The sequence below is a fragment of the Ursus americanus genome, chromosome 16 (assembly GCF_024610735.1).
Source record: "Ursus americanus isolate L20-20 chromosome 16, mUrsAme1.1.p, whole genome shotgun sequence".
Classification (NCBI taxonomy): domain Eukaryota; kingdom Metazoa; phylum Chordata; class Mammalia; order Carnivora; family Ursidae; genus Ursus; species Ursus americanus.
This window is the reverse complement of record NC_142142.1, coordinates 10,635,659-10,662,932: the sequence shown is the minus strand read 5'-3', so window position 1 is coordinate 10,662,932 and position 27,274 is coordinate 10,635,659. Positions and strand designations below refer to the sequence as shown.

At 37.3% G+C, this 27,274-nt stretch overlaps 1 protein-coding gene across 3 annotated transcripts in view; it reads right to left on the bottom strand.

The window, feature by feature from the left end:
• UVRAG (UV radiation resistance associated) overlaps window positions 1-27,274 on the bottom strand; it is a 295,144-nt gene that overhangs the window by 108,158 nt on the left and 159,712 nt on the right. For all 3 annotated transcript variants that reach the window (XM_045816174.2, XM_045816172.2, XM_087868172.1), the window contains 4 exons: window positions 22,274-22,358; window positions 20,184-20,271; window positions 19,215-19,275; window positions 11,219-11,384 (listed from right to left, as the gene is read on the bottom strand). In XM_045816174.2, the coding sequence (XP_045672130.2) occupies window positions 11,219-11,384; window positions 19,215-19,275; window positions 20,184-20,271; window positions 22,274-22,358 (400 nt within the window). The remainder of the gene's footprint in view (window positions 1-11,218; window positions 11,385-19,214; window positions 19,276-20,183; window positions 20,272-22,273; window positions 22,359-27,274) is intronic.

Genomic DNA, 27,274 nt, shown 5'->3' with positions numbered 1-27,274 from the left:
CTGTAATTCTGCATGGACATAAACATTTTTTTTTCCATCTTCATTTCTGTTCGTTTCATGGTGTTCCCTTAGGTAGTTATAATGGAGTTAGACTATAGGCGTTTGGGAAAGTTTTCACACCAACAGAGATTTTTCATCCTAGGTCATATTCCTGTAATCAAGTGGAAAATCTGAAAGAATAATTTCATTCATTTCAGTAATATCAGTCACCTTGAAAAATATTTGTTTGATTATACTTTTAAGTTATACAGTGAGAAAGAAATTTAAAAACACACAAAAAAACCAAAAAACACCGAAGTATTTGGTCCACCCAACCTGCCTCAAGTCATCGCATTCATTGCTCAATTTAAAGGTCTGAGATCTAGGGTACTGAGTGTTCTAAATGCCAGCATCTGAGCAACAACCTATAATAAAATGAAGATGAAAGGTTATAAAGAATTTCTAATTATAGGATAAACAGTAGAAGAGTTGAAAATTAAAGCCACAGCACCGAAGCCTAAGCGTGATGTGAAAATCTCCACTTCTGGAAGGAAGCCATCAGATTCAATTGGATGCTATGAAAGCAAACAGATGCTAATTTAGTGAAAACAGCAACCCATTTCTGAACGGTCTGCATTAAAACAGCTTGATTAACACACAGAGGCTGAGGATTCTTATAGGAAGAAGTCTATAATTCTTAATATAAGATGTGTCAGCAGGTGGTTAAGTATGCCTGAAGCAGGTAATAATAGAAATGAAGAGTCAGAAGTACAGCAGTCTGAAAACATTTAGGCTTTTAATATAAGTTTTATAACAACGAAAACCCAGGTGCCGGTCACTATTCCTATAGAGAATTTCCTTCTTTGCAAGCAATGTTCATGGTATCCTAATTGCTTCAAGGAGATGCCATTAGAAAAATTCTCATTCATTTATTCAACAAGTCAGTGTTGCCACGCCAAAAAGTAGGCTGAAGGAATACAGAAATAGGGAATTGCCAGCTCATGGCCACTCTGAAAATTCCTGTCTCCTCCTTCCTGGCAAAATGCAATCTAGTTATGTTGAAGGGGGAGCTCCATAAACATATAGACATGCCATGGTGACCGCAAGAAAAATAAAAGACTCCAGTCACAGGACTGGCACCTGTCTGGCCAGTCTCCTTATATATAAGTATATATGACTGCCTTATGCATTCAGTCACAGAAAAGGTGTGAGATCATTAAAACAGACCATTCCTTCTCTCATGCGCATCAGATCCACATGCAATGACTATGATCTGGGCCCAGTATTACCTGTTTTTGAACACATCACACTTTCTTTATACTCTAAAATTTCTGTCTCTAAAAGAACTCAGAATCTGCCAGGTAAAAAAGGCAACTCTTAGGATTTAGTCAAGATCTTCCATAGGCATAAACATAAGAACAAAACAATCAAGGAAATAGGAAAAGCAGCATTAACATGTCTCTAGGTTCCAATGATTCCATTAGAGAAAAATAGTTAACCATCTTTTAGAGATTTGTAAAAGCCTTGTCCTGGAGAGGTCAGGAAGTTTCAAAAGTACCTGCCAATTATACCATTCCTTCTGAGAATAAAACAAAAACCTTAAGACACTTTTTGAGGGCTTGAAAAAGTCATATGCCCTAACCAGCTATGTCCTAGCTCAACGATTGTTTCAGTAATCCACCCGGAATGTATCATCTAGCAGACAGTTAAGTAGCACAATAACAATGACTAATACATTTCATTTCAAAAATCACTTTAAAACCTACTTTTCAGTCTTCAGTGAAAGAAGAAATAAAGGGTAAAAGAACATTGTGGCTGGACTCTGGTGGTTACATTCCTTCGTGTTTTGTGGTCTGAGCCTCAAAATGAATGCAGCACAGATTTCAGAGTTTCCCTTTACAGTGTGCAGGTGCACAAGTAATGGTTTAGTCAAGGCATCAGTCCAAACCTGTGTTTCAAAAAGGCCAGACAAAGGAAATAACTAGTCTCCACCCACCTGCACAGCAAAACTGGCTAAATAGGGCTCTGAACTCTACTATCTCATGTGCCAATAACCAGATGAGGCAGATAATCAGAGAGGGCAGAGGTTGAGGATTCCTAGGACGATTACAAGTATAATGTACCCGATGAGTCATTCAATTCCTATTTTCCATCTCCCATGAAGACCTGATTCCATCTAATAACCTGGAAAGGTTTACATCAACACTGACACACTCAGGAGAAAAGAAAACAAGGTCTAATCTGCTCTTTCAGTGATCCAGGCTAAGAATAACTGAGAGATCGATTCAATCAACAAAAACAATCGATAAATTTACTTTCATTTAGATACCTATTTGTACATCTATGTTGTTCCAAAAAGGATACAAAGTACTTTACTAAATTGCATAAAACCACCTAAAATATTTGATAGTTTATAAAATCTGAGACAGCATCACTTGTGAACTGCATCATTAATTTATGTACCACTAAGATAAATGCTCTCAATCATAATATGGCATGCCATTAATTGTAAGATTTACCTCATTTTTAGCTATATCAAAATGTCAAAAATATTGTTATTAAAATCAATAAAATACAATAGACGGTTTGTAAAGGGGGAAGATAGAGGGGAAGTGCAAAAATTAGTTCACAAAAATGCAATTCCTGTGTTTCTCGCGGTTGCCAAAGAAACAGGTAACACGGTCACCTGAACCTAGCTGGACTTCCCAAACTAGTTAGGAAAATAAATTAATTGATAAACAAATTATTGCTACTACTCACACTGGGGCATACTCTTTGGAGTTGCCCACATGTTAAGCTGCTCCTTCACAAAGTAAAAGTGTGCAGCTGATCTGGAGTGAGAGTATCATTTTGAGGGACACCCTTCTTTCAAGCTCCCAAACTGCTTTTCCTACATACCTAATATTTTTTTTTAAAGATTTTATTTATTTATTCGACAGAGACAGAGACAGCCAGCGAGAGAGGGAACACAAGCAGGGGGAGTGGGAGAGGAAGAAGCAGGCTCCCAGCAGAGGAGCCTGATGTGGGGCTCGATCCCATAACGCCGGGATCACACCCTGAGCCGAAGGCAGACGCTTAACTGCTGTGCCACCCAGGCGCCCCGACATACCTAATATTTTAAGTCTGATCATCAGGTACAAATCTGATAAAAACCTAGAGATATTTAATTTGTTTAATATGGAAGCCAGGGAATGTTTGGAGGGGTGACCATTCTCAAAACTATAAGGTGATCTTATGTGGTCATGCTTAATTAAAATCATGGGTCCCTTCATCCCTTATAAGTAATGTTTTTCATCATTAAACAAATGGAATGATTGCAGCAAAAATACGGGAGGAGGTAGATCTGAACACTTGTCCCTCCACAGAAACATTTTTTTTTTAAATAGCAAAAACTGTTAGAATCAACTTTACTAAAACTCTAGAAGAAGTCAAGAGTATACCAGGGATGTACTGTATGGTGACTAACATAATAAAAAAATATTTAAAAAAATAAATAAAATTAAATTTTAAAAAAAGGGTATACAACAGGCTGAACACTGAATCACAAAAAAGGAAACTCAAATCAAGGGGAAAGCTTCACAGAATTTCTACTCACACTCTCCTTAACTCCCTCCCCAACTCCGCACTGATCTTGAAGAAAGCAGCCTGCCACTGTGAGGCCTTGATCCCCAGTGCATAAGGGAGCCAAGCACACTTTATTCTAAAACTATTTATGCCTATCTGTCCTAATGTGTCCAGGGGCTATTTGGAAGTACTAATGCAAGGTGCTTGCCTTGGTTTTGTGTAGTCAAAACTACTCACTCAGAGGTGAAAAGCAGAAGACATTGTTCAAGATATAAGGCAAACAAATCCCACAGCCTGCTTGTACAGAAGATCAAGGCTGAGACATACAAAAGACTGTCTAAAGTCTGGGAGGTAAAGTTGGGTAGAGTTTCTTTGAAAAGTTAGTGTTTTCAAAAGTGCCCATATATACTGGGGAAGATAAAAGTTACCTACATGCCCAGAATAGGATGCATACTCAGAAAAGACCTGAGAAGGCCCTAGGTTTTCACCTCTGGCTGACTGCTAGGCTTACGAAAAGCAAGAAGTGAAGGCTTCATGTTGAAATGAAAGGACACCAGACAAACTCAAAGCTGTACAAAAAAACAGAGCTCTCCAGTAAAGGTAACTGCATAGGTGAATGAAAAAGACAGTATTACAGGCACACAGTGTATAAAGATGTAATTTCTGACAATAACAACGTAAGGTGGAAGGCAGGAGATACAGAGGGGCAGAGTTTGATATACTATTAAAGCTAAGTTGTTATCAATTCAAACTGGACTGTTACAAATATAGGATATTAATTGTAATCCCAAGGGTAATGAATAAGAAAATATCTTTAAAACATACTAAAAAGAAAACGGTATACCAAATAAAAAATGTGTGCTGAATCAAAGAAAGGGGGGGCAGTAATGGAAAAAATAAAGCACAAAAAGGTACAAGAAATACAGAAAACAAATAGCAAAATGAAAACAAATAGTCCTTCCATACAAATAATTATATTAAATGTAAAGAGATTAAACTCTCCAATCAAAAGGCAGAGATTTGCAGAATAGATTAAAAAAACATGATCCAACTATATGCTGTTTATAAGAGATTCATTTTAGATCCAAACATACAAATATGTTCAAAGTGAAAAGATGGAAAAGATGTTCCATGCATATAGTAACCAAAGGAAAATTGGGGTGGCTATACTAATAGCAGACAAAACAATCTTTAGGTCAAAATTGTTACAACAAGCAAAAAAGGTTGGGGCGCCGGGGTGGCTCAGTTGGTTAAGCATCTGCCTTTTGTTCAGGTGGTGATCCTGATGTGGGAGTCCTGGGATCGAGAGCTCCACGCAGGCTCTCTCCTCAGCAGGGAGTCTGGTCTGGTTGTCCCTTTCCCTCTGCCCCCCTCCACACTTTCTCTCTTTCTCAAATAAATAAAATCTTTTTTTAAAAAAAAAGTAAAAAAATTCAATGAAAGGGTTAATTCATCAAGAAATAACAACTAAAAATAGAAGCACCAAACAAAAGAGCCCCAAAATATATGAAGCAAATATTGGCAGAAATAAAGAGACAGTCCTACAATAACAGTTCAAGAGTTTATTTAATACTACACTTTCAATAATGGATAAAATATCTAGACAGAAGATCAGTGAAGATACAGAGGACCTGACAATACTATAAAACCAACTAGACCTAACATCTGTTAGGTCTATATATATAGGATACTGCATCTAACAACAGTAGAATACACATTCTTCTCAAATGCATGTGGAACATTCTCTAAGACAGATCATATGTTAGGCCACAAAACAGTCATAAAAATGTTAAAATACTGAAATCGTACAAATTATTTTCTCCATCACAATGGAATGCAACTAGATATCAATAATTGAAGGAAAACTAGAAAATTCATATATATGTGAAAACTAAACTCCCTTAAACAACCAATGAGTCAATAAAGAAATCACAAAGGAATTAGTACTTTGAGATGAATGAAAATTAAAACACAACATACTAAATTAATAGGATGTGGGAATTTACAGAATTAAATACTGACATTAAAAAAGAAAGATCTTGGGGTGCCTGAGTGGCTCAGTCGGTTGGGCACCTGACTCTTGGTTTCTGTTCAGGTCATTATCTCAGGGATCGTGGGATTGAGTCCCATGTCAGGCTTTGCGGTCAGTGAGGAATCTGCTTGTCCGCCCCCCCCCCCCAGCCTTTCCCCCAGCTCGTGCACAGGCACTTTCTCTCTCCCAAATAAGTAAATAAAAATCTTCAAAAAAAAAAAGAAAGTTTTATATCAATAACCTAACTCTACATCTAAAGAAACGGAAAACAAAACCCAAAGCTAGCAGAAAGAGGGAAATAATAGATTTGAGTGGAGATAAAATAGAGAATAAAAAAACAGTAGAGAGAATCAATGAATGACAGATGAGACTGAGAGCAGCTTATTAGTCACATATACTCATAGCCCAGGGCAGGAGGACACTACATGCCATGCAAGGTTACATGGGGGTTACACACAGGAAGATAGCAAACAACCCGGATCCGTGGGAGACAGACTTTTTTGTATTAAAAGGAGGCAGTGCTGACTCGTCCCTGTGGGAAGATGTGATTGGTTTCTTTCCACAAATAGTGGAAACCTTAGTTTTAGGCCTTAAACTGTAACAACCACCCAGAGAATGGGAAGAAAATATTTACCACTGATATATCTGATAAGGATCTGGTATCCAGAATACATAAAAAAGTCTTACTGCTCAACAATAAAAAAAAGAATGATCCAATTAAAAAACAGGCAGAAGACTTGAACAGATATTTCTCCAAAGAAGATAAACAAATGGCAGCAAGGACACAAAAAGATGCTCAACATCATTAGTCATCACGGAAATACAAATGAAAATTACAATGATATTCCACTTCACACCAGGAAATGTAAAGCTGTAGAAAACAATCTGGTGGTTCCTCAAAGAGTTTACCATAGAACTACCATACGACCCAGCAATTCTACTCCAAGATGTATACTCAAAAGAACTGAAAATGGGTACTCAAATACTTGTACATGAATGTTCATAGCGGCACTATTCACAACTGCCGGAGGTAGAAATAACCCAAATGTCTATCAACAGATAAATGGATGGAAAAAATGTGGTATCTACATTCAATGGAATATTATTCGGCCATAAAAGTGAATGAAATAATGATTATGCTACAACATGGATACCCCCTGAAAACACAGGCTAAGTGAAAGAAACCTTAAACAAAAGGTCACATGTTCTAGATTCCATTTATATGGAATATCCAGAATAGGTAAAGCTACAGAGACAGAAAGCAGATGGGTCACTCCCGGGGGCTGGGGGAAGGGGGGGATTGGGTGGGGGAAGAATAGGGAGTGACTGCTTAATGAGTACAGGGTTTTCTTTTGGGGTCATGATGTGTTTTGGAACTAGACAGAGGCGGTGGTTGCACAACACTGCAAATATACCAAATGCCACTGAACTGTACACTTTAAAAAAGTTAATCTTGTGTGAATTTCACATCAATTTTTTAAAAAGAGAAAACAAAACACACCTACGTCCCCTTTTGTCAAACATAATACGTTTCAGGATCTCTTTATATGTTTCTGAAACTGAAAATAATACTTCGGCTATCAATGAATCAATGGTTTTAAAAGGCACTGATTTAAACTACACATGTGCCCCCTGCCCTCTATTTACAAGCTGAGGGTCGCTGTCCTACCAGATACAGTACTAAATTCTTTCATTTGGTGCCTACCTTTTCTGCCTCTCCTCTTGCAGTTTCCTAAATATGGTGGAGGATGTTTCATTTCTTCATTCCCATGAACACAATATTCTCCCAATCTAGAACAGCGGTTCTCACACCTGACTGCACATTAAAATCACTTCAGGAGCTTTAAAAAAAAAAAAAAAAACAACCTCATGTCTGGGCCCTGTTAACTGAATCAGAATTTCTGGGGAAGAGGCCAGGAATCTGGGGGTCAGGAGCTCATTTTTAAAGGCTCCCCAGATGACAATAATGTGCAGCCAGTGTTGAGAATAACTGACCTAGAATCATCTATATCCACTCCCCTTCAGCCAAGTGCAGTGTTTTCTAAACTCCATCATTCACATATCAGTTTTGGAAAGTTGTGTTTTTCTAGAAATGTAGCCAACTGCATTTGAATATAATGTTGTTCCTAAGATTTTATCTTTTAATGTCTATGTATCTGTAGCAACGTCTTTTTTTTTTTTTTTCTTTACTTATACTAGTTGTTTTGCCTGTCTCCTCTTTCTAAGTTAGTCCTGCTAAGGGCTTATCCATTTTCTAGTTGTTTCAAAGGCCAGAACTTTTTCCTTCTTAAAATAAAGATTTTATTTATTTATATGCCAGAGAGAGAGTGTGTGCATAAGCAGGGGGGGTGTCAGGCAGAGGAAGAAGCAGGCTCCCTGCTGAACAAGGAGCCCAATGCGGAACTCAATCCCAGGACCCTGGGATCATGACCTGAGCCGAAGGCAGATGCTTAACCGACTGAGCCACCCAGGCATCCCAAAGGCTAGAAGTTTTGCCTGCATTTTTTTTCCCATTGTTCAGTTGTCCATCTAATTTCTGCTCTTACCTTTCCTTCCTTCCTTCTAATTTCTTAGGGTTTAATGAACTCTTCTTTCTCTAGGGGCTTCAAAAGGAGATTAGATGAATGATTCGTAATCTTTCTTTTTTTCTAATACAAGCATTTAAGGAAATCAATTTCCCTCTGGGCACAGATTAAGCTGCACCTTATAAGCTTTCATATACTATATTCTCTTATCATTTAGTTCAAAATAATTGCAAACTTCCTTTATAGTTTCTTCTTTGACCTATAGATTTTACAGAAGTCCATGGTTTAATACCTACACATTTGGGGATTTCATTATTGATCTCTCCTAAATTCCACTGTGAGCAGTAAACATACTGTAAATTACTTCAATCTCTTGAAATTTGTTGAGGCCCAGCATAATCAATTTTGGTAAATATCTCACACATACTTAAAAAAGGATGTACTTGGTGTTATACGCAAATAAGGAACCATTGAATACTACATCAAAAACTAATGATGTACTATATGTTGGCTAACTGAACATAATAATAATGAAAAAAAGAAAAAGAATGTATATTCTATAGCTGTTGGTGCAATAATCTTTACCCGTAACTCAGGTCTACTTCATTGCACTGTTCAAGTCTTTTAGATTCTGATTTATCTGTTTTTTCTAATACTAGTAAAAAAATTTAAAGTCCTCTGCTATGTGGGCACCTGGGTGGCACAGTCGTTAAGCATCTGCATTCGGCTCATGGCGTGATCCCAGGGTTCTGGGATCGAGCCCCCATCAGGCTCCTCCACTGGGAGCCTGCTTCTTCCTCTCCCACTCCCCCTGCTTGTGTTCCCTCTCTCGCTGGCTGTCTCTCTCTCTGTCAAATAAATAAATAAAATCTTTAAAAAATAAAAAATAAAGTCCTCTGCTATGATTGTGATTTCCTTGTAATTCCATGAATTTTTGTCTATATATTTGAAGTCATGCTTTTAGGTGTGTGTGCGTGTGTGTGTGTGTATAACTGACAGCATTAAAATAAAATACCCTGTTTTTAAAAATTGCCTTAAACTTCATTTTGTCTGATATTAGTGTAGTTATCTTAGCTCTCATATGGATATTTGCATAATATATCTTTTTCACTCTTATATTTTCAATATTTCTGTATCCTTATATTTGAGGTATCTCTTGCAAGCAGGATAAGTGTAGTTTCATATTCAGCCCGATAATCTTTATTTTTAAATAGTATATTAATAACATTTACATTTAATGTAAGTGCAGAACAAGTTTGGTTCATAAGTACAAATTTACTATTTGCCCCACTTGTTTAATGTTCATTTTCCTTTCTTTTCTTGCCTTGTTTTGGATTGATAAAGTATTAAAAAATTTTTTTCTATTTATACCCTCTTTTAATTTTTTGCTTGTACCCAACAATTCTTTTAGTGGTTACGAGATTATGACATGCATCCTTGATTTAGTAGTCTACTATAAAGCAGTATCTTTACCCTTTTCCAGACAATGCTAGGATCTTGGAATACTTTAACTTCATTTCCACTTCCCAACTTTTGTGTTAGTCACGCATTATAATTCCATATATATTTTATGTATATGTATTTCATATTTTATGACCCTACCATTTGTTTTATAGTCAAAATTAATTTAGATAAACTCATACTTACCCTTTTTTTCTTTTTCTTTTCTTTTTTTTTTTTTTTTTTTGGTTAAAGATTTTGTTTATTTATTTGTCAGAGAGAGAGCACAAGCAGGGGGAGCAGCAGGCAGAGGGAGCAGCAGGCTCCCTGCTGAGCAAGGAACCCAATGTGGGACTCGATCCCAGGACCCTGGGACCATGACCTGAGCTGAAGGCAGACTCTTAACTGACCAAGCCACCAGGCATCCCACACAATTGCCCCTTCTATTGTCTTTTTTCCTTCCTGCAAATATTTCCATATTTCTGTGCTATGTTTATTTTTAGTCTGCCTTTAGTATTTCCCTTAGTATAGGTCTACTGGGATGCATTTTCTCAGTTTGATGGTCTGAAATGACTTGTATTTAGCCTTTAATTTGAAGGATATATTTACTGAGTATAGAATTCTAAGTTGACAGTATTGTTTTATAGTACCTTTTTAAAAAAGATTTGTTTATTTATTTGAGGGGTGGTGGGAAGTGAAGAGGGAGAGGGAGAGAGAAACCCAAGCAGACTCTGCATTGAACATGGAGCCTGATGCTGGGCTCCATCTCATGACCCTGAGATCATGACCTGAGCCAAAGTCAAGAGTTGGATGCTTAACTGACTGTGCCACCCAGGCGCCCCTGTTTTATAGTACTTTTAAAACGTCACTGCATCACCTTTATGGTTCCTAAAGAGTCTATTGAGAAATTAGCTTTCAGTCTTATTAATGCTCTTTTGATGCTAATCTGTCTTTTTTTTCTAGGTACTTTTAATATTTTCACTTTATCTTTGGTTTTCAGCTATTTTACTATAATTTCCCTAAGTATGTTTGCTTTGTATTTATTTTGGGTTGTATTTAATGCTTCTAGAATTTGTAGCTTAATGTGTTTCATCAAATTTGAAAAATTCTGTCATTACCTCTTAAAATATTGCATTTGCCCCATGTACTTTCTTCTCCCTCTTTGTGATCCCAATTATATGTATCTTAGACCTTTTTATTGGGTCCTACATAAGTCTAGCACTTTTCTATATAATCCATCTTTTTTGTTCTTTGTGCTTTGGTCAATATATTTTCTACTGACCCTTCTTCCAGTTCACTAACGACTTTTCAGACACGTACAACCTGCTGCTCAGTCTTTTATGCTTTTCTTGCTTGTCTGACAAATCTTTAATCATTTCACTTGGTGACTAGCAGGGACCAGGTACTACATGAATATCTGCAGAGTATATAATACTTGTTTCTCACAAAAGCAAATTAAACTTAAAGGAGTCAACCTTGCTATCATTAACAATTTTAAGAAGTATAGGATTTGATCTTTTATAATCTAAATGAATAACCACATTCTATTTAAAAGAAATGGAGCACTTTACAAAGGATATACAAAAATCACCACAATCTAGGTCACATTTCATATTTTTAATATACTCCATGTTTCAAACTGGCTTGTGTTAAAAGTATATAAAAAAAAGATACTTACTCTCTCTCCTTTTCAGTCAGCTTATCATTGATATTATCTTTGATTGTTGATCTAGATCCCTTATGAATTATAGGATATCTTAGGGGCACTTGTAAGAAAAAGGAAATCATGGAGACCAAATGTGCTGTGTAACCCAGGGCAACAGCAATGCTTCCATCATCTTTTGCTGTAAATTCAAAAGCAGAGAAAAAGAAAACAACTATTTACCTTATAAATGTAGCTACGAGATCATAATAATCAATTTCAAGAGATGTTATAAGAAATAACTGGTAAATAAAATATTAATCACATCTAAATTACATGAATTTTATACAAATCTAAACATATTAACAAGACTTGAAATTTCTCATCCACTATATTTAAAACGATTGCTCAATAATTACTGTGATGAGATTAATATCCCACATGTATCTTAAGAAAGAGTCCTTAGGACACTCAAATATCCATTACTTTCTTTCCTTCCCGGCATTTCTTTTTAAAGGCAGAGATAATACCTAGTCTATCATACAATGTGAAAATTAGTTTCAGAGGTTTAATCATAATGCATATACGAGCATTATATATTTTACTCATTATAACCAATATAGTTGTACTGTTTACTATTGTACAAATTAAGTTGAAGGTGAAGTGAAAAAGCACAATGCATTCTTATGGGGTATGTTCTTAATATCCATAAAGATAGCGTTGCATAAATAAGACTGTGAAATTTGAAATAGGATAGGGAAAAAATATTTTAAATAGTAAAAGTAAAATGTCAAAAACCACAGTTAATATATATCCTATTTATGCAATTTAGGTGGAAGCAACTGTTGGGGGAAAAATGTATGTACCCTACAGCCAAACATAAGCATCTATCTTTTAAGAAGTCACAGATAATTACCTTTTTAACTCACCATCTAGATTTCTTTTTTTTTTTTTTTTTTTTAAAGATTTTATTTATTTATTTGACAGAGATAGAGACAGCCAGCGAGACAGGGAACACAAGCAGGGGGAGTGGGAGAGGAAGAAGCAGGCTCACAGCGGAGGAGCCTGATGTGGGGCTCGATCCCAGAACGCCGGGATCACGCCCTGAGCCGAAGGCAGGCGCTTAACCGCTGTGCCACCCAGGCGCCCCTCACCATCTAGATTTCTGCTACTACCTACCAAGTGATAATAATCATCAGGTACTCAGAACAGAGTAATACAACAAAACGTTTTAAGCCTGCCCCAGGAGGAAGAAAAAAGTAACTGTTTGGTATATAGCATTCCCCAAATACTTTTAAAAGTTCACATTCACACACTCTGAAAGATTTAACATATAATCTAGACGATCTCTGGCTAGAGAAAAACTGAAATAATTGAGATATCTTTGGCTTGAGTGCTTCCTGATTTCTAAGGGTATCTTAACTTCAATTATTAGAAATGTTTTTCACTTTTTAATATTTACACTTAGTTATCTAAGTACTACCTTCTTGTTGTAGGAATGTCCCTATAGTCATCTATTCATCAGTTCATTCTCCACCACTGACGACCATGGCAGATTCTTGGTTTCTCGTTGATTATACTATAAAAACAGGTAACTTTCATTGTATACTTCTCTTCTGCCAGGAACGGACTATAGTACTTTATTTACGGCAGTCATTAATTCATCAACAATTACTAAACTGGGCACCTTTTTATATGCTATTTCATTCACTTCATAGATGAAGAAACTAAGGGTCAAAGAAGTTAAGGAATCTGTCTCAAGTAATACAGTAATACAATATAGGTTGGCCTGACACCAACGCCTCTGTCCTTAAGCACTCTACCATACTGTCTCAGAAGTTTATTGTAGAACACATAACAATTCCTTAACTTGGGAACCTAGAATGTACCAAGCAGATGACACACATGTATCACTTCAGTTTCTTCACACTTTTCTTGTAAGGGCAAAGAATACAGAGCTCCCAGTGACTTGTACCATGCTAGACTGAGAATGGGCTTCTCAAACTAATGTTTGATGTTCTCTCAAACCAAACTGATTAAAAAAAAAAAAAAGGAAGAAACAGCATTTATTTCAACTGACTACTCAGTCATGCCCTGACAAGAATCCTAACTGTTCTTAGAGACCATGTCCTCTTGTCCCACCCAAGTACCCTGAGTACTATAATACTTTACTTCTTTTGAAGTCTGTATTATCACATGACCTTACAGACTAAAATTACATTACACTACACTATAAATTCATTACATTATAATTTAATCATTATATAACATTAGAGCTAGGAAAAACCTTAGAAATCACTGAGTCTGATGCTACCAATTTAGAGATGAGAAAAATGAGATTTAGGTGGTATAAGTAACTTGTTCAGAACCATATAGGTAAAATCCATGAATGATGGGATAAGAGGGAGTTGTAAATACACCTCTGCCCCCCAAAATATATATCCCTGAAGTCAGGGCTGGGAAAGTGAGCTCCATCAGAGGTCGCTGAATCCTGCATCTCCTGCTTTTCACAGAGGATAGGGCTTATGGAATTTGAAATATTCCTATCAGTAAAAGGACTTGGTCTTTAAGAACCTTCTTTTGAAGGGAGAGGAGAAGAAGACGATTTACAGTGATGAAGGATAATGCTACACTGTTTGGCCTTTCCTGTATGTGCTTTACACTAAAGTTTTCCTTGCCTATGTGGCTAGACAGAAAAGAATCTGCAAACGTTTGGAAAGCAGGAGAAGGCCTCTTAATTAGCCTCCCAAAAAGGTCAAATGCAAATTATGAATGCTTACAAAAAAACCTATCCAATGCTAAACATGCAAGCATCTACATTTTCCATATTTCTAAAAGCTTAATACTAAGGAATTGCATTTGCAAATCTTGAGACCACATCCACATATCTATTAAAAGAACAAAAACTAGTCTACTAACATCACCTCTCTTCAACGATCAAAACAATTTTGCTTAAATTTAAGATTAAAAGGCATCTCTGAGAGAAGCCTACACATGGAAATAAAAATCCAAACAGAAACATCAGAACCTGGAAACTGGATAATACTGGAAACCAACTTTGATTCTGGTTATTTGCACTCACCATTGTTTCTACCACAAGATTCCCTGCTCCACCTATTAAAAACCCTAGTTTGTTTCCCATTCCAGGCCACAGCGCTCAGGCACAGCCTCACTGTTAAACACCATGGTGTCGGATTTCCAATATTGAAGCTTTATATTAAAAAGCATTTTAAAAGGACCACGGGTGAGGCATTACAGGGCCCAAGGGTATTCCAATACCCTCAAAAGGAAAACCACCTCCTGGTAGGGAAGTCACTTTCATCACCCCAAGACCACTGAACCTCCAGTGGGAAAATGTGAGCTCATGTGGTTAATTATGGCTATTGCTGGCCACGAACCTCAGATGTCACTTTCTGTTGCCAATCACTTTAGCTAAAAAACCAAAAGGTTTAAGGTTTCCAGCATTCCAAGATCTAAAAGACTTTTTACCTGCCAAAGCCAAAACCTGGCTCTCTGGGGTGTGCTTTTCCAGTAAGCATTAATGACGTCCCTAACACCTAATGCAGAGCAGAGGTTTGTGTTCCTTATGTTGCTCTGAGGGTTAGAAAGGTTACAGATGATAGGTTTGTTGGTGAGAAAAAGTTGGGGGGGAGGAGTGGAAGGATTCAGGGAGGAACAGAAATAAACTGTAAGACTCAGGTGTGTGAAAAAGTTCCTAATTTAAACAATGTTTTCAGGGGCTTAAGAACAAAACAAAAATCTGCAGTTTCCTGATAATAATTATTTCTGATTTGTTTTTTAAATGTAGGGTAGTTATTCAGAGCAGCAGCTTTTATGTAATTTTTATGATAATAAATACCATCAACCCACAATGGCCATGACAATATTAAAAATTAATTCAAATGCCCCTTCGACTTATATGCCGGACAAACTATTAATATTCAAATGCATCCAAGTACAATAAGTGATCTGAAGGCTCTTACCATCCTGCCTTCCCAATCACTGAGGCAGCTGATTTGTTAAGGAACCAAGCACCCACTGATCCAGACAGGACAAAATATTTAAGACTCTAATCACTGCCACAGCATCTATGGAATCATTCCATGTTCTCAATGAGACACTGTTTGACATATGGTCTCTCCTTTCCAAGAAATCATGCCTGCATAAAGGGATACAGACACAGAAGGAAATCTGGGTCTCATTACCACAAAAGGCTCTTGTGTTATGGATTACTTAAAAACACACACAAACAATTTTTTTTACGAGAAATGTCTCAGTCAATGGAACTCAAGTGAATACCCTTCAGTAGACAACTTTCTCCCATCGTGTCCAGGCCTCTTTGGCATACTCTACCAGTAACTTACCCATTTAAAAAAGCACAATAAAGGTTGGGCCTCTACAGTAGAGTTTCCCAGACAGTGTCAACCCAAGCAATGGAAAGTCGGGCCCAGCAAAGTCTCGTGAATATCACAGAATAACCAGTCTGGAGTTCCTTACTAGGGAAGGACCGGGAATGCAGCTGTGACAGAACACTAAAAAGTTGTCAGAAGTTTGGAAGAGGTTTTATTGAAAACAAGGACACAAACTGCATCGTGACAGGAATAATATGGATCTTAAAATCAGGCTGACTAGAAATGACTTTAGTTCTGCCACTGGCCAGTATGAGTCTTTGGAAAAATTAACTAATCTCTCTGAGCTTCAATTTTCTTGTCTTAAGAAAATTGAGTATAATTCTTTCTCTCACAGAAGGAATCCATTCTCACAGTTATGAGAATTAAATAAACAAGAAGCACCATGCATGATGTTTCCATGTTACCGTATTTCTCTACTCGCCCAATCTAAAATGTCCTCTTCCTCTTCTTTCAACATGGGAACACTATTTCATCTTATAAGACACCTCAGGCACCATCTTCTCTGTAAAGGTTTTCCTGCTCCCCTTCTGATGGCACTGATTATTTCCACTTCTTTGAATCTTGTGTCCCTGGTATAAACTTCAAAGTGCCTGACACGGAGTATGAAATCAATAAGTATGTCTTGATGGCTTTGATTACAAGTTTAACGGCCTCACCAGGACTGAAATCTCACTAAGGATCAATGTCCTACACATCTTTGCGCACTCTCGGCACCTGGCCGGCAGGTGATACACACAAGGCACTCAGTGAACTGAGTATACGGAAGTGCCTTGCAGAGTGCTAACCTAAGATTTTAAAGTCTAACACGATCACATGTGCTTCTTAAGATTTCTGATTGTTGGGCGTCATAGGGAGTGAACAGGGCCTTCGAGTAAAACTACACATTTGTTTCATTTCATCTCCCATTTCATTTTTCAGCAACTGCACCAAAAAAGTTAAACTAATTTTTTAAAGGCTAGGAAAAATATATTCAGTTTGGTGGACGTACTAAGAATCGAGGGCTAACAAAAGCTATGAAAAACTAGGAAACAAAACACTTCATGTAAAACAAAAATAGAATTAAGAAACATCTCAGAGTGGAGTAAGGTGACCATCACCAATACGGATATCCTTGCTTCCCTTACTGACTCCCTGCAGATCATTCTGTATTTAGCAGGCAGAGTGACTTTTAAAAACATAAATCAGTTCATGTCATCCCCCTTCTTAGAGCCCTTCAGGGTTTGCCCACTCCACTGAGAATAAAACATAAACTCCTTACAGTGGCCTCAAGGCCCTGGCTGACCTCTCCTATGTCCTCTGATGTAACTCTTCCCCTGCTCTCTACTCTCCAGTCATACAGGTCTGGTCTTTTCTGTCCTTCCTTCTTCCCTCCTACTTTCCTTCCTTTCCCTCCTCTCTCTTGCAACTAATTTCAATTACATTTATATAAATATCTTATAATGAAAAGTGCTTTCAAATATTATCTCATTCAGTTGTCACAATAAACTAGAGATGTAGATATTACCTCATTTTACAGTGAAAAAATTAAGCTGAGAGATTACATGCTTTGCCCAAAATACAGGATAATTATAATTATTCTCCCATACCCCCCTCACCCTGAATTTTTTTCAGATCTATCGAGCCTATTCCTCCATCATGAACTTTGTACTTGCTGCCCCCTCTTCTAGGAAAGATCTTCCCCCAGATATAGCAGAGTTGGATTCTTTCAGCCTTCAAAATTTTCTGTTAAATGTTTCTCCTCAGGTCTTCTCTGACTGCTTTATCTAAAGTAGGTTCCCCTGTTGTCTATGATAGCGTATTCCTTTATGAAACACTTGTTAAATACTAATTTTCTTATTTATTGGCTGTCTCTCTTAATAGCAGATATGCTCCATGAAAGGAGAGAATGTATTTGTTTTTTCTATCATTATAGCCTCAAAACCCAGCATAGTGCCTGGCATATCGGTGTGCTCAATTAATATTTTTCCAACGAATGAATGTGTTGTATTCCTGGAACCTGGCACAGGGCTCAAGGTACTCGATAGGTTTGCTGAATGAATGCACAAATGAGGAAAAAGATGTGTTATGGCCTTCAGGATGTCATAACTTTGCCTAAAATTAACACCAAAGCACATCTGTATGACTTACAGAGATTGGAACATTTTATAACGGAAACCAAACAAATTCCAGCTAGATCATTACCTAGCTTTGTGGTCTTGAATAAGTCACTAAATAGCTCATTTACATGTTGGAATATGAGATTATGCCACTTTCCTTATAGGTTTCCTTGGTTTTTGTGAGGATTAAAGATTAGGCAAATGTCATGCTTTTACAGATCTAATCTTCGCAATAATGTAGGACAGGTAAGGACATGAATCAATACGTTCATACTATCGATTAGGAAATCAACTCAAAGCATGGATGTCTTGCTCCAAACTACATGGTTTCTAGAAAGGGAACCAGGACTTTAACATAAGTGTTCCCATTCCTGTTTTATCACTCATATTATGTCCCAACTACTTGTTGTAAGGACTGTTGTAAAGGCCAAAGGAGGTAATAAATTAGTCTTAAATGTCAAAGGACCATAAATAACAACATTTTCTTTATTAGGAAATGGAAGGTCTTAAACAAAACTAGAAATGCCCTTTTTTAAAAATAACTTCTTCCCAAACAGATAATACATTATCTTTGGGAATAATTTATAGAGCTATTTAATAGGCCTCAAAGCATTGTATAGGCTAAGGGAAAAGAACCCATTTTGCTAATAATAAAAAAGAAAATCTCTTTACCAATATGTCACATAAAATAAGTTCTTTTCTTTGGCCTACTGGTAAAGAGATTAGGAAAATTAAAATACTTTAAATGTAGCAATTACTAAGAATCACAGTCTATAATATCTTTAATGTCATTTTTTCTTACTGGAAAGAGGACAAAAATGACAGCGTAACAGAAGTTGTACCTCTGGGAGTGGTTTCATGTTACCAGAAATATGATCTTCTAAATAACAACAGAACAGATTAATGTTTGTTGTTCTTCTGCTCCCAACCACATACAAATTTTTCATGAAAATCAAACCAAAAGGATAGGGAGATTATTAGTATTCTTAAGAACCCTACTGTCTGATTTTCTTAAAGCTCACTTAAAAACAATTTTCTTTCTTTTATTTATTTATTTATTTATTTATTTATTTATTTATTTATTTTTAAAGGTTTTATTTATTTGACAGAGAGAGAGAGAGAGCACAAGCATGACCAGGGGAGCAGCAGGTAGAGGGAGAAGCAGCTTCCCTGCTGAGCAAGGAGCCTGATGCGGGGTTCGATCCCAAGCTGGGATCATGACCTGGGCTGAAGGCAGACGCTTAATGACTGAGCCACCCAGGCACCCACAAAACTATTTTCTTTTAAATTTCAAATAGACAACTCAATAATTTTTTCCCATGATTAAGAGTTAAATATCCTCTTAAGTCTCCCATCAGAGAATCTGACTCTATGTACTTTCAGTTGGGAAGGGACAGAAGGTCCAAAAACCCTCTGGATAAAGTGCTAGGCAACCAACACACTTCAAGGTATCTCTATTTTTCTCTGAAACATACCCATTTATTACACACACCAAATCCTTGGATGTAAAAAGAAATAAAATACCTTGGAAGTCCTCAGAATTGGGCAACTTGACACCACATACAAAGTAATCCTTATGATCATTCTGTGAATATAACCAAAGAATGAAATTAATTCTTTTTCCATGTAAAGCAAAGAAACCCTAAGTCAAATCTCAAAGAATTCAGTAGGTTGGTGTTAACTCAAAGACAATACTGTCTTACACTTAAAATACTATCATAATGATAAATTGCTGAAGCTAGGTGGTGAGCATATAATGATTCATTAAACTACTCTCTGTACATTTATATATACTTGAAATTTTCAATAATATAAACATTTAAAACATCATGTCCAAGCAAAAAGCCATGTAAAATTTTATTACAAAAATATCCCTTGACCAATTCATAGTTATAAATGAAGATTTTTAAGTGGAATTAACAAGATTCTGTGAGCAACCTAAAATCCTACTAGCTTTCCTCCCAGAAAATTAGTCTTTTAAATAGCTTTTTGTTAATAAGAAAATAAAACCTTCAAATTATCAATTTGGCTCTCTCAAAATGAATTCTCATCATTCTAATTTTATTGAAGTTTCACTTTTTACATTTACTCTAAACTAGATTCAAAAACTTCACATTCTGACAGTTCCCCCAGGAATTTCTTAAGTAGTACTAATACAGATTAATTAGCGGTTATATTTTTAAAGCAGTACACATGCATCTGCACGTATGTGTCAGAACTGATGGTAGTTGATAATTGGGCTGAGTAAAAAAGATCTTAAAGAAACCAGAAATTATTTGGCATTCTTTCAGATGAAGTTGAGCGCATTTCACCATCAAACCGATATAAAAAATCAAACACCCACCCACTTTTTAAATGGATATTAGCTTCTGAATGCATCATGACAGAGCATATGATTAAGACTAGAGTAATGAGTGTTTTCATTGAGAAAACATTTCAAACAGAAACCATCTTTAAAAAAAAAATATTTTTTCCAGAAAATTTGAAACTTACCAAATCAATAGGGTAAATGTAGGAAAGCTCAGATAGTAATTGCCTGCAACGAATTGTCAACTGAGCATTAGTCTTCAGAAAGAGTTCTCTGATGAAGAAAGATAAAAAGCACATTTGTTAAAAAAAAATGTTTTCATGCTTTCTAACATTTATTTCCACATAATTGATATGGAGGAAGATTAAATGGCTTGCAGTAGGCTGCAGAAACTCAGAGAAGAGTCAAGGATAATAGCTAACATGAGTCTTGACCTATCTCTAAATAGCATAAATCAAGATAAATATATACTGAGGCCTATTGTGTGTGTCTAGCATCATGCTAAGAGATGTAAAGGGTACAAATAATCATTGACTGAGCACCTACCACTATATGCCAGGAGCTTTACAAATGGCTTTAGTCATTACAACAACTCTATTAGGTTGATATCATTATACCCACTTTACAAACTAGCATACAAAATTTAGAGAGGCTCAGTAAGCAGACTAGGGTCTCATTTAATCTGAGGCCAATCTGATTTTAGGAAATATCCATATGGTACTATTTTAAAGAATTATTATCTTCTTCACTCACAGCTACCTCAAAAAATAGCCTGCTGCCATATCCGGAAAATAACAAAATAAAAAGAACAAACAATAAGTTGTGGGAAGAGATGATGCAGCTCTTCTCTTGAACTAAAGAAATAAGACCAAGAGATAAAACACCTGTAGGATAAATTACCTGCTCAACTGTGTTAACAATTTAAGAAAAAGAAGGGTTCAGAAAAACTGTAGGTCAAAGCGGAATGTGGAAGTAGTAGGAAACACGAAAAGCACTAAAGACCTAAAGGGATCTAGTCCTGTTTTCCTCGTGGTCTGGACAAAGTAACTTCCTAGAGCCTTGCCTTCCTATCTGCAAATTGAGAAGATTAGACCAGATGATCTCCACGGTTCTTTCCAGGTCTAACACTCTTGAATGCTCAACTGCTACGTTTTCTTGAAGAAAAATGTAGGATGAGATGACTTTCCAGAAAAAGGGAGTAAACATGAGCAAAAGAACAGAGGTGGCATCAAATTAAGCATGTGCTGGAAAAAAATAAAGAGAAAAACTATTAGCATCTGTTAAATGTATGTTGTGGAGGATTGAAATTAGCTACAGCTGTGTAGTGCCAATTTTTTGAAGGTTATTTGAAAATTAAGCAAAATAATCACCATGACTTTTTAAGAGGAGAAAAAATATGGTAAAACTAGTATTTTAAGAGGAGAGGTCTGGGGCGCCTGGGTGGCTCAGTCGGTTAAGCGTCTGCCTTCAGCTCAGGTCAGGATCCCTGGATCCTGGGATCGAGCCCTGTGTTGGGCTCCCTGCTCATCGGGGAATCTGCTTCTCCGTCTCCCTCTGCCCCTCCCCCTGCTCATGCACAGGCTGTCTTTTAAATAAACAAAATCTTTAAAAAAATAAAAATGAAAAAGAGGAGAGGTCTGATAAGCAACATGGAGGATGAACTGGAAAGATGGGGAGACTGATGTGAGATAAGCTAGGAGCTGTGGCGGTAATCCCAACGGACTAACACGAAACAGGCGTAAGACTGAAGAAATGCCCGAAGAAAATAAGCTACACCACGTGTAGAAGACAGGAAGAGGAGAAGATTCAGACATTGAGTCATGGTGCTGTGGCCTTAAAAACTACACGAACAGTGTTCGAGTTTCTGATTATGCACTAGCAGCGCTCGTAACTACTTCTAGTACGTGCATGACACTGAGTAGGCGCTTCAGAAATACGCGTTGAGGGGCGCCTGGGTGGCACAGCGGTTAAGCGTCTGCCTTCGGCTCAGGGCGTGATCCCGGAGTTCTGGGATCGAGCCCCACATCAGGCTCCTCCGCGAGGAGCCTGCTTCTTCCTCTCCCACTCCCCCTGCTTGTGTTCCCTGTCTCGCTGGCTGTCTCTATCTCTGTCGAATGAATAAATAAAATCTTTAAAAAAAAAAAAAGAAATATTCGTTGAATAAATGAATGTGGCACTGACATGTGTGGAATATAAATTAATACCAGCAGCATTTAAAGGATGCTACTTTTCCAAACCCAACACTCTTAACCATTATTCTCAGTGTTGCATTTACCTTTTCGCAGTACACTCCTTCCTCAATTCATTCAGGGATTCCTTCTGGAGTTGAAGCTTGAGGTGCTCAGTTGAAAATGCACTTCCTGGAGAGAGACGGAGGGAGACAATTCCAGACGTACCACTGCAGGTAGGACTGCTCTATACAACCAAAAAAGCAAAGCCCATCCCCTGACCGTGAAGGAACAGAGTTCAGAGGCAAAGTAAACGGAGTATAAAGGTCTTCTGGAGGGTTGACTGGAAAAAAACCTCCCAACTGGTTCAATTTGACCGAAGTCTGGCCTCTAGCAGGAATCAGAGTAAGAGTCTCTGCCTCCAGATTTCTGGATTGCTGACCAAGAAACCCTGATGAGATTTCAAAATTCAGACAACTTCATTTTAAAAGACAGTGGCTATGGACTGGGAGTGTTGCTGCTTATTCACTAAAGGTTCACCAGTTGTAATAAATAGACCTCTCTGGTGAGGGATGTTGATAATGGCGGAGGCTATGCACGTGTGGGAGCTGGGGATATATGGGAAATCTTTACAACTTCAGCACAATTTTGCTATGAACCTAAAATTGCTCTGAAAAATGAAGTTTATTTTTTTAAAAAGTGGTTAATTTCTTTTCACCTACAAATGCTATACAACAACATTCCTGAAAGTATAAAAAGTAAAACAGGAAAAATCCCCTGCATTTGACTACTTATTATTAGTTCATAAATGTAAGTAGTTTTAGCTACAATCAGTGTGTAGGAAATGTATATTCTGATTTTTCCACATTATGTCACAAGCATTTTTACATGTTGACAGATAGTCTGAGTTGTAATGTTTAATGGCCGTGTAAAATTCAACTCCATGGATGTGAATTATATGAATATTCCACATTTTAACTGATACCCCATACCCCAATCCCATTACAGAACATTTAATTTCCTTTAAGTGTTTGCTTTAGCACTACACAGAGATTCGTAGTTGTGTTTATATGCCCGATTGTTGTATTTATATCAACTTTTGGAACCTACATTTCCATTTATGTGATCATAAAATCCTTTTACATCTTCCTACTCTAAGAAATGAGAGCATCTTCTGTTCTTGACAATCCAGGCCTGATAACACCAGAATTACTGAAGCACAGAAAAACAGTCTTAGAACCAGACACACTAATCTCTGGATCTCACAAAGGGATTTAGTTTCATAAACCATGATACAATAGGAAAAGGGGCCTTTGACTAGTCTGCACATCTCCTGCAGGAAGGAACAAGAAGTACATTATTGACAATACAGTTTAGAGCTTAGCACTCAATTCACCAACCTAAGTAATTTTATCAACATATTTGTCTTCTCTCTCAACTGTACTTAAATGATCCATACATTGGTAACTTTGCCCCCAAAACAGAACATATTCAAGGAACACCACTTATCTTCTTTAGCCCCAGTATAATTCCTCCCCAGGTCTTCACCCTCTACGATTTCACATGACATTCGGGTTGACAACCTCTACCACCGACCCCATGGATGTGTTGAACAATTATCAAATATTTGAAATTTTCCAGGTATCTTTCTATTAGTGATTTCTAGTTTCTTTCTTTTAGTCAGAGACTGTATTATACATCATTTTGATTCTTTTGTATTTGTTTTTTGATAACAACTATGGCCTAACTGAATGTTCCATGTAGCCATGAACAACGGGATGTTCTGCTGGTGAGCAGTGGGCTGGTCCACTCTTAATAGGATAAGTTAGTTGGGAGTGTTGTTAAAGTCTTCTATCCTTACTGATTTTGTCTTCACTTGTTCTATGAACTACTGAGAGATGAGGCTGTGGTTTCCAGCTATAAATGTAGATTTGGCTATTTCTTCTTCTAGTTCTATCATTTTTTGCCATATATATATATGTATATATATATATATATGCCGAAGCTCTGTTATACTCATACGTATTTAGAATTATTATGTCTTTTTGTGACTGACCCCTCCACCATAATGCAAAATCTGTCTTTATCACAGGTAATATTCATCGTTCTGAAATCTACTTTGTCTAATATTAATATAGCCACTCTGGCCTTCTTTTAATTCATATTTGCATGGTGTACTATTCCTACTCTTTTACCTTTAATCAATCAATCAATCAACCTCTATATTAAAAGTGGGCTTCTTATAGATGGCATTTAGTTGGGTTTTTTTACATAAAATCTAAACAATCTCACTTTTTTAACTGAGATATTTAGACTGCGTACACTTTATATAATTGATGTTTAGATTAAAATCTACCATTTTGCTAGTTGTTTTCTGTATTCCACCTATTCTTTGTTCCTTCATCACTCTTTTCTTATCCTTTTGGATTGAATATTTTTTTACGATTCCCTCTTTCTTCACTACTGGCTTAGTCTTACCTCCATTTTAAATTTTTAGCGGTTGCCCCAGAGTTTGTAGTATATAACTTCAATAAATAAGTCCACCTTCGAGTATTATTATACTACTTCGAGTATAAAAACCTGAAAGTACCATACTCCCAATTCTTTCCTTCCCCACTCTTCACATTCCTCACACATTTTACTTTACACATGTTATAAATTCCAAAACACTGCTATTTTTGCATTAGAAAATAGTCTTTTCTAATTACAAATAAGAAAAAAATGTGTTTATAATATCTTCAACCATTTCTGGATATCTCATTTTTTGTGTGTAGAGCCAAGTTTCTGTCTGGTATCATTTTCCTTCTGCTGAATTTTTTTTTCTTCTGCTGAATTTTTTTTTCTTTTTCTTTTTGAAGATATATTTATTTGAGAGAGCGAGAGAGAGAGTGAGAGAGGGAGGAGCAGAGGGAGACAGAGAGAGAATCTCAAGCAGACTCCAAACTGAGCACAGGGCCTGACGCAGGGCTCGATCTCATGACCCTGAGATTACAGCTTGAGCTGAAACCGGGTCAGAAGCTTAACCAAGGTGCCACCCACGTGCCCCAAGAACTTCTTTTAACATTTCTTCAAATATAGGACTACTGGTAATGAATTATCTTAGTTTTGTCTGAAAGAGTCTCTTTGCACCTCACTTTGGGTAATTTCTATTGATCTATAGTCAAGTTCACTTATTCTTTTCTTAGTTGTGTCACATACACTGAAGAGTCTGTCAAAGGCATTGTTCATCTGTTACTGTGTTATTTACAGCATATCCATTAGACTGGTTTTTTATAGTTTCCATCTCTCAGCTGAAATTTACCATCTATTCATGCTTGTTACCCACCTTACCACAAAAGCCTGAAGCACATTAATCATAGTTATTTTAAACTCTCTGATAGTCCTAACGTCTGAGTCACTGCTGAGTTCTTTTTCTTCTTTTGAGTTAATTTCTTCTTGATAACATTTTGTTGGTGGTGGTGGGAGGGGGGAATAATGAAGGTTTTTTTCATTTTTCCTTTTCCTTGTCTCAAAAATTTTGATCGAATATTCAACATCGTGTGCAACAGAGAACACAGGACAACAGGGAAAGAAAAGAGAATGCCTCTTCTACTGTTAATTTGGGAGTTGAGTCAATACCATTAGGAACTGGGCTGGGTTTGGGTTTTGTTGCTGCCATTTTGTTGTTACCTTCAGTGTAACACATTCTTCAAATTTCCTCTAATTCCCCTTTTTGGAGGTGGTGATGGCGGTGGAGATGATTTGCTGGAGGCTTTTTCTCAGTGAACCTATTCCACCCTCAGATTCAGGTATTCCCTGTGAACTGTACCTAAGTAAGAGTGACTCCCGAGGTTCTTGCCTGTCCTCAAGTGGTGCACTACGGCGGCTTATTATTCTGTGCTCTCCAGCCCGGCTAAGGAGAAGAGTAGAGTTTCTCTTTTATCTTGTTTGAGTTAAACAGACCCTGTGTCCTTAGGTATCAAGGTAGGGCTTTCTCAGTGATACTGTCCCTCCCCTAGGGATAGGAGGTTTCTAATAGTCCAGGTCCAACACTGTTCCTGCCCCACCCTCAAGGGTAGTATTTTTTCCTTTTGCTTCCTCCAGTCCTTCACCTGTGCCCGGGGGAGTGGAGGGCTTACAGCTCCTCCTCTGGAGGCTTAATGCTTTTGTTGTTAGAGAAGAGTTATGCTTTCTTGCAATAGTATCCACTCCCCACCCTCCATGGCCTATACCACACCAAGGGAGGCTTTCCACATTTTCTACCCTGTGTCCGATCTTTCTTGGGAATATCCAGTATAGGTTCACACAGAATAAACTGCAAGCAGGTGTGAACTGCCTTCTAGCTGCCATATAGTCTTACAGTAGTACACACTTAGTGGCTAGCAATTTGTTAAAAATTATGATGGAATTATTTTGCCTTCTTATTAGACAGTGGCCCAACTTCCCCCCATGCTCTGCCACTGGTGAGTCGGTCCTCACACCCTGTCTCTTCTTGGAAACACCCATCTTTTCTTCCGTTTCAGGCTCCTTAGTTGCCCTGTAATCTTAGTTCTATGGATTCAAGAAAAGTTATGATTTTGTACATTATTCAGCTTTCTCTTGTTGTCAGGGTGGAAATGAAGTTCCTTCTACCTTTTTACATCCTAGGCAGGGGCTGGAAGTCGAATCTGAGGATACTAATTTGATTTTTTAAAAAGTTTTTCTCTGTTCTTTGTATTTTCTGCTCCTTTTGGGTCTGCTATTCTGTTTGTTAACCTGGACTAGTTTATACTGTTTTCCTCAAATACCTGATGACCCTTGGTTTCCCCTTCAAAACAATGAACAGGGGTGCCTGGGTGGCTCAGCCGGTTAAGCGTCTGCCAACAGCTAGGGTCATGATCTCCAGGTCCTGGGATCGAGAGGGGCCTGCTTTTCCCTCTCCCTCTGCCTGCTGCTCTCCCTGCTTGTGCGTGCACTTTCTCAATCTCTCTGTCAAATTAATAAATAAATAAAATCTTTTTTAAAAAAGCCATGAACAAGTGATTAGACTGATTAGTATAGGCAACTAGTGTAGGTTTCCTTTGAAGCTATAAAGATTCATTTACGCAAAAGGCATTATTCCCAAATGCTAGCTCAATGTAAGTGGGTAG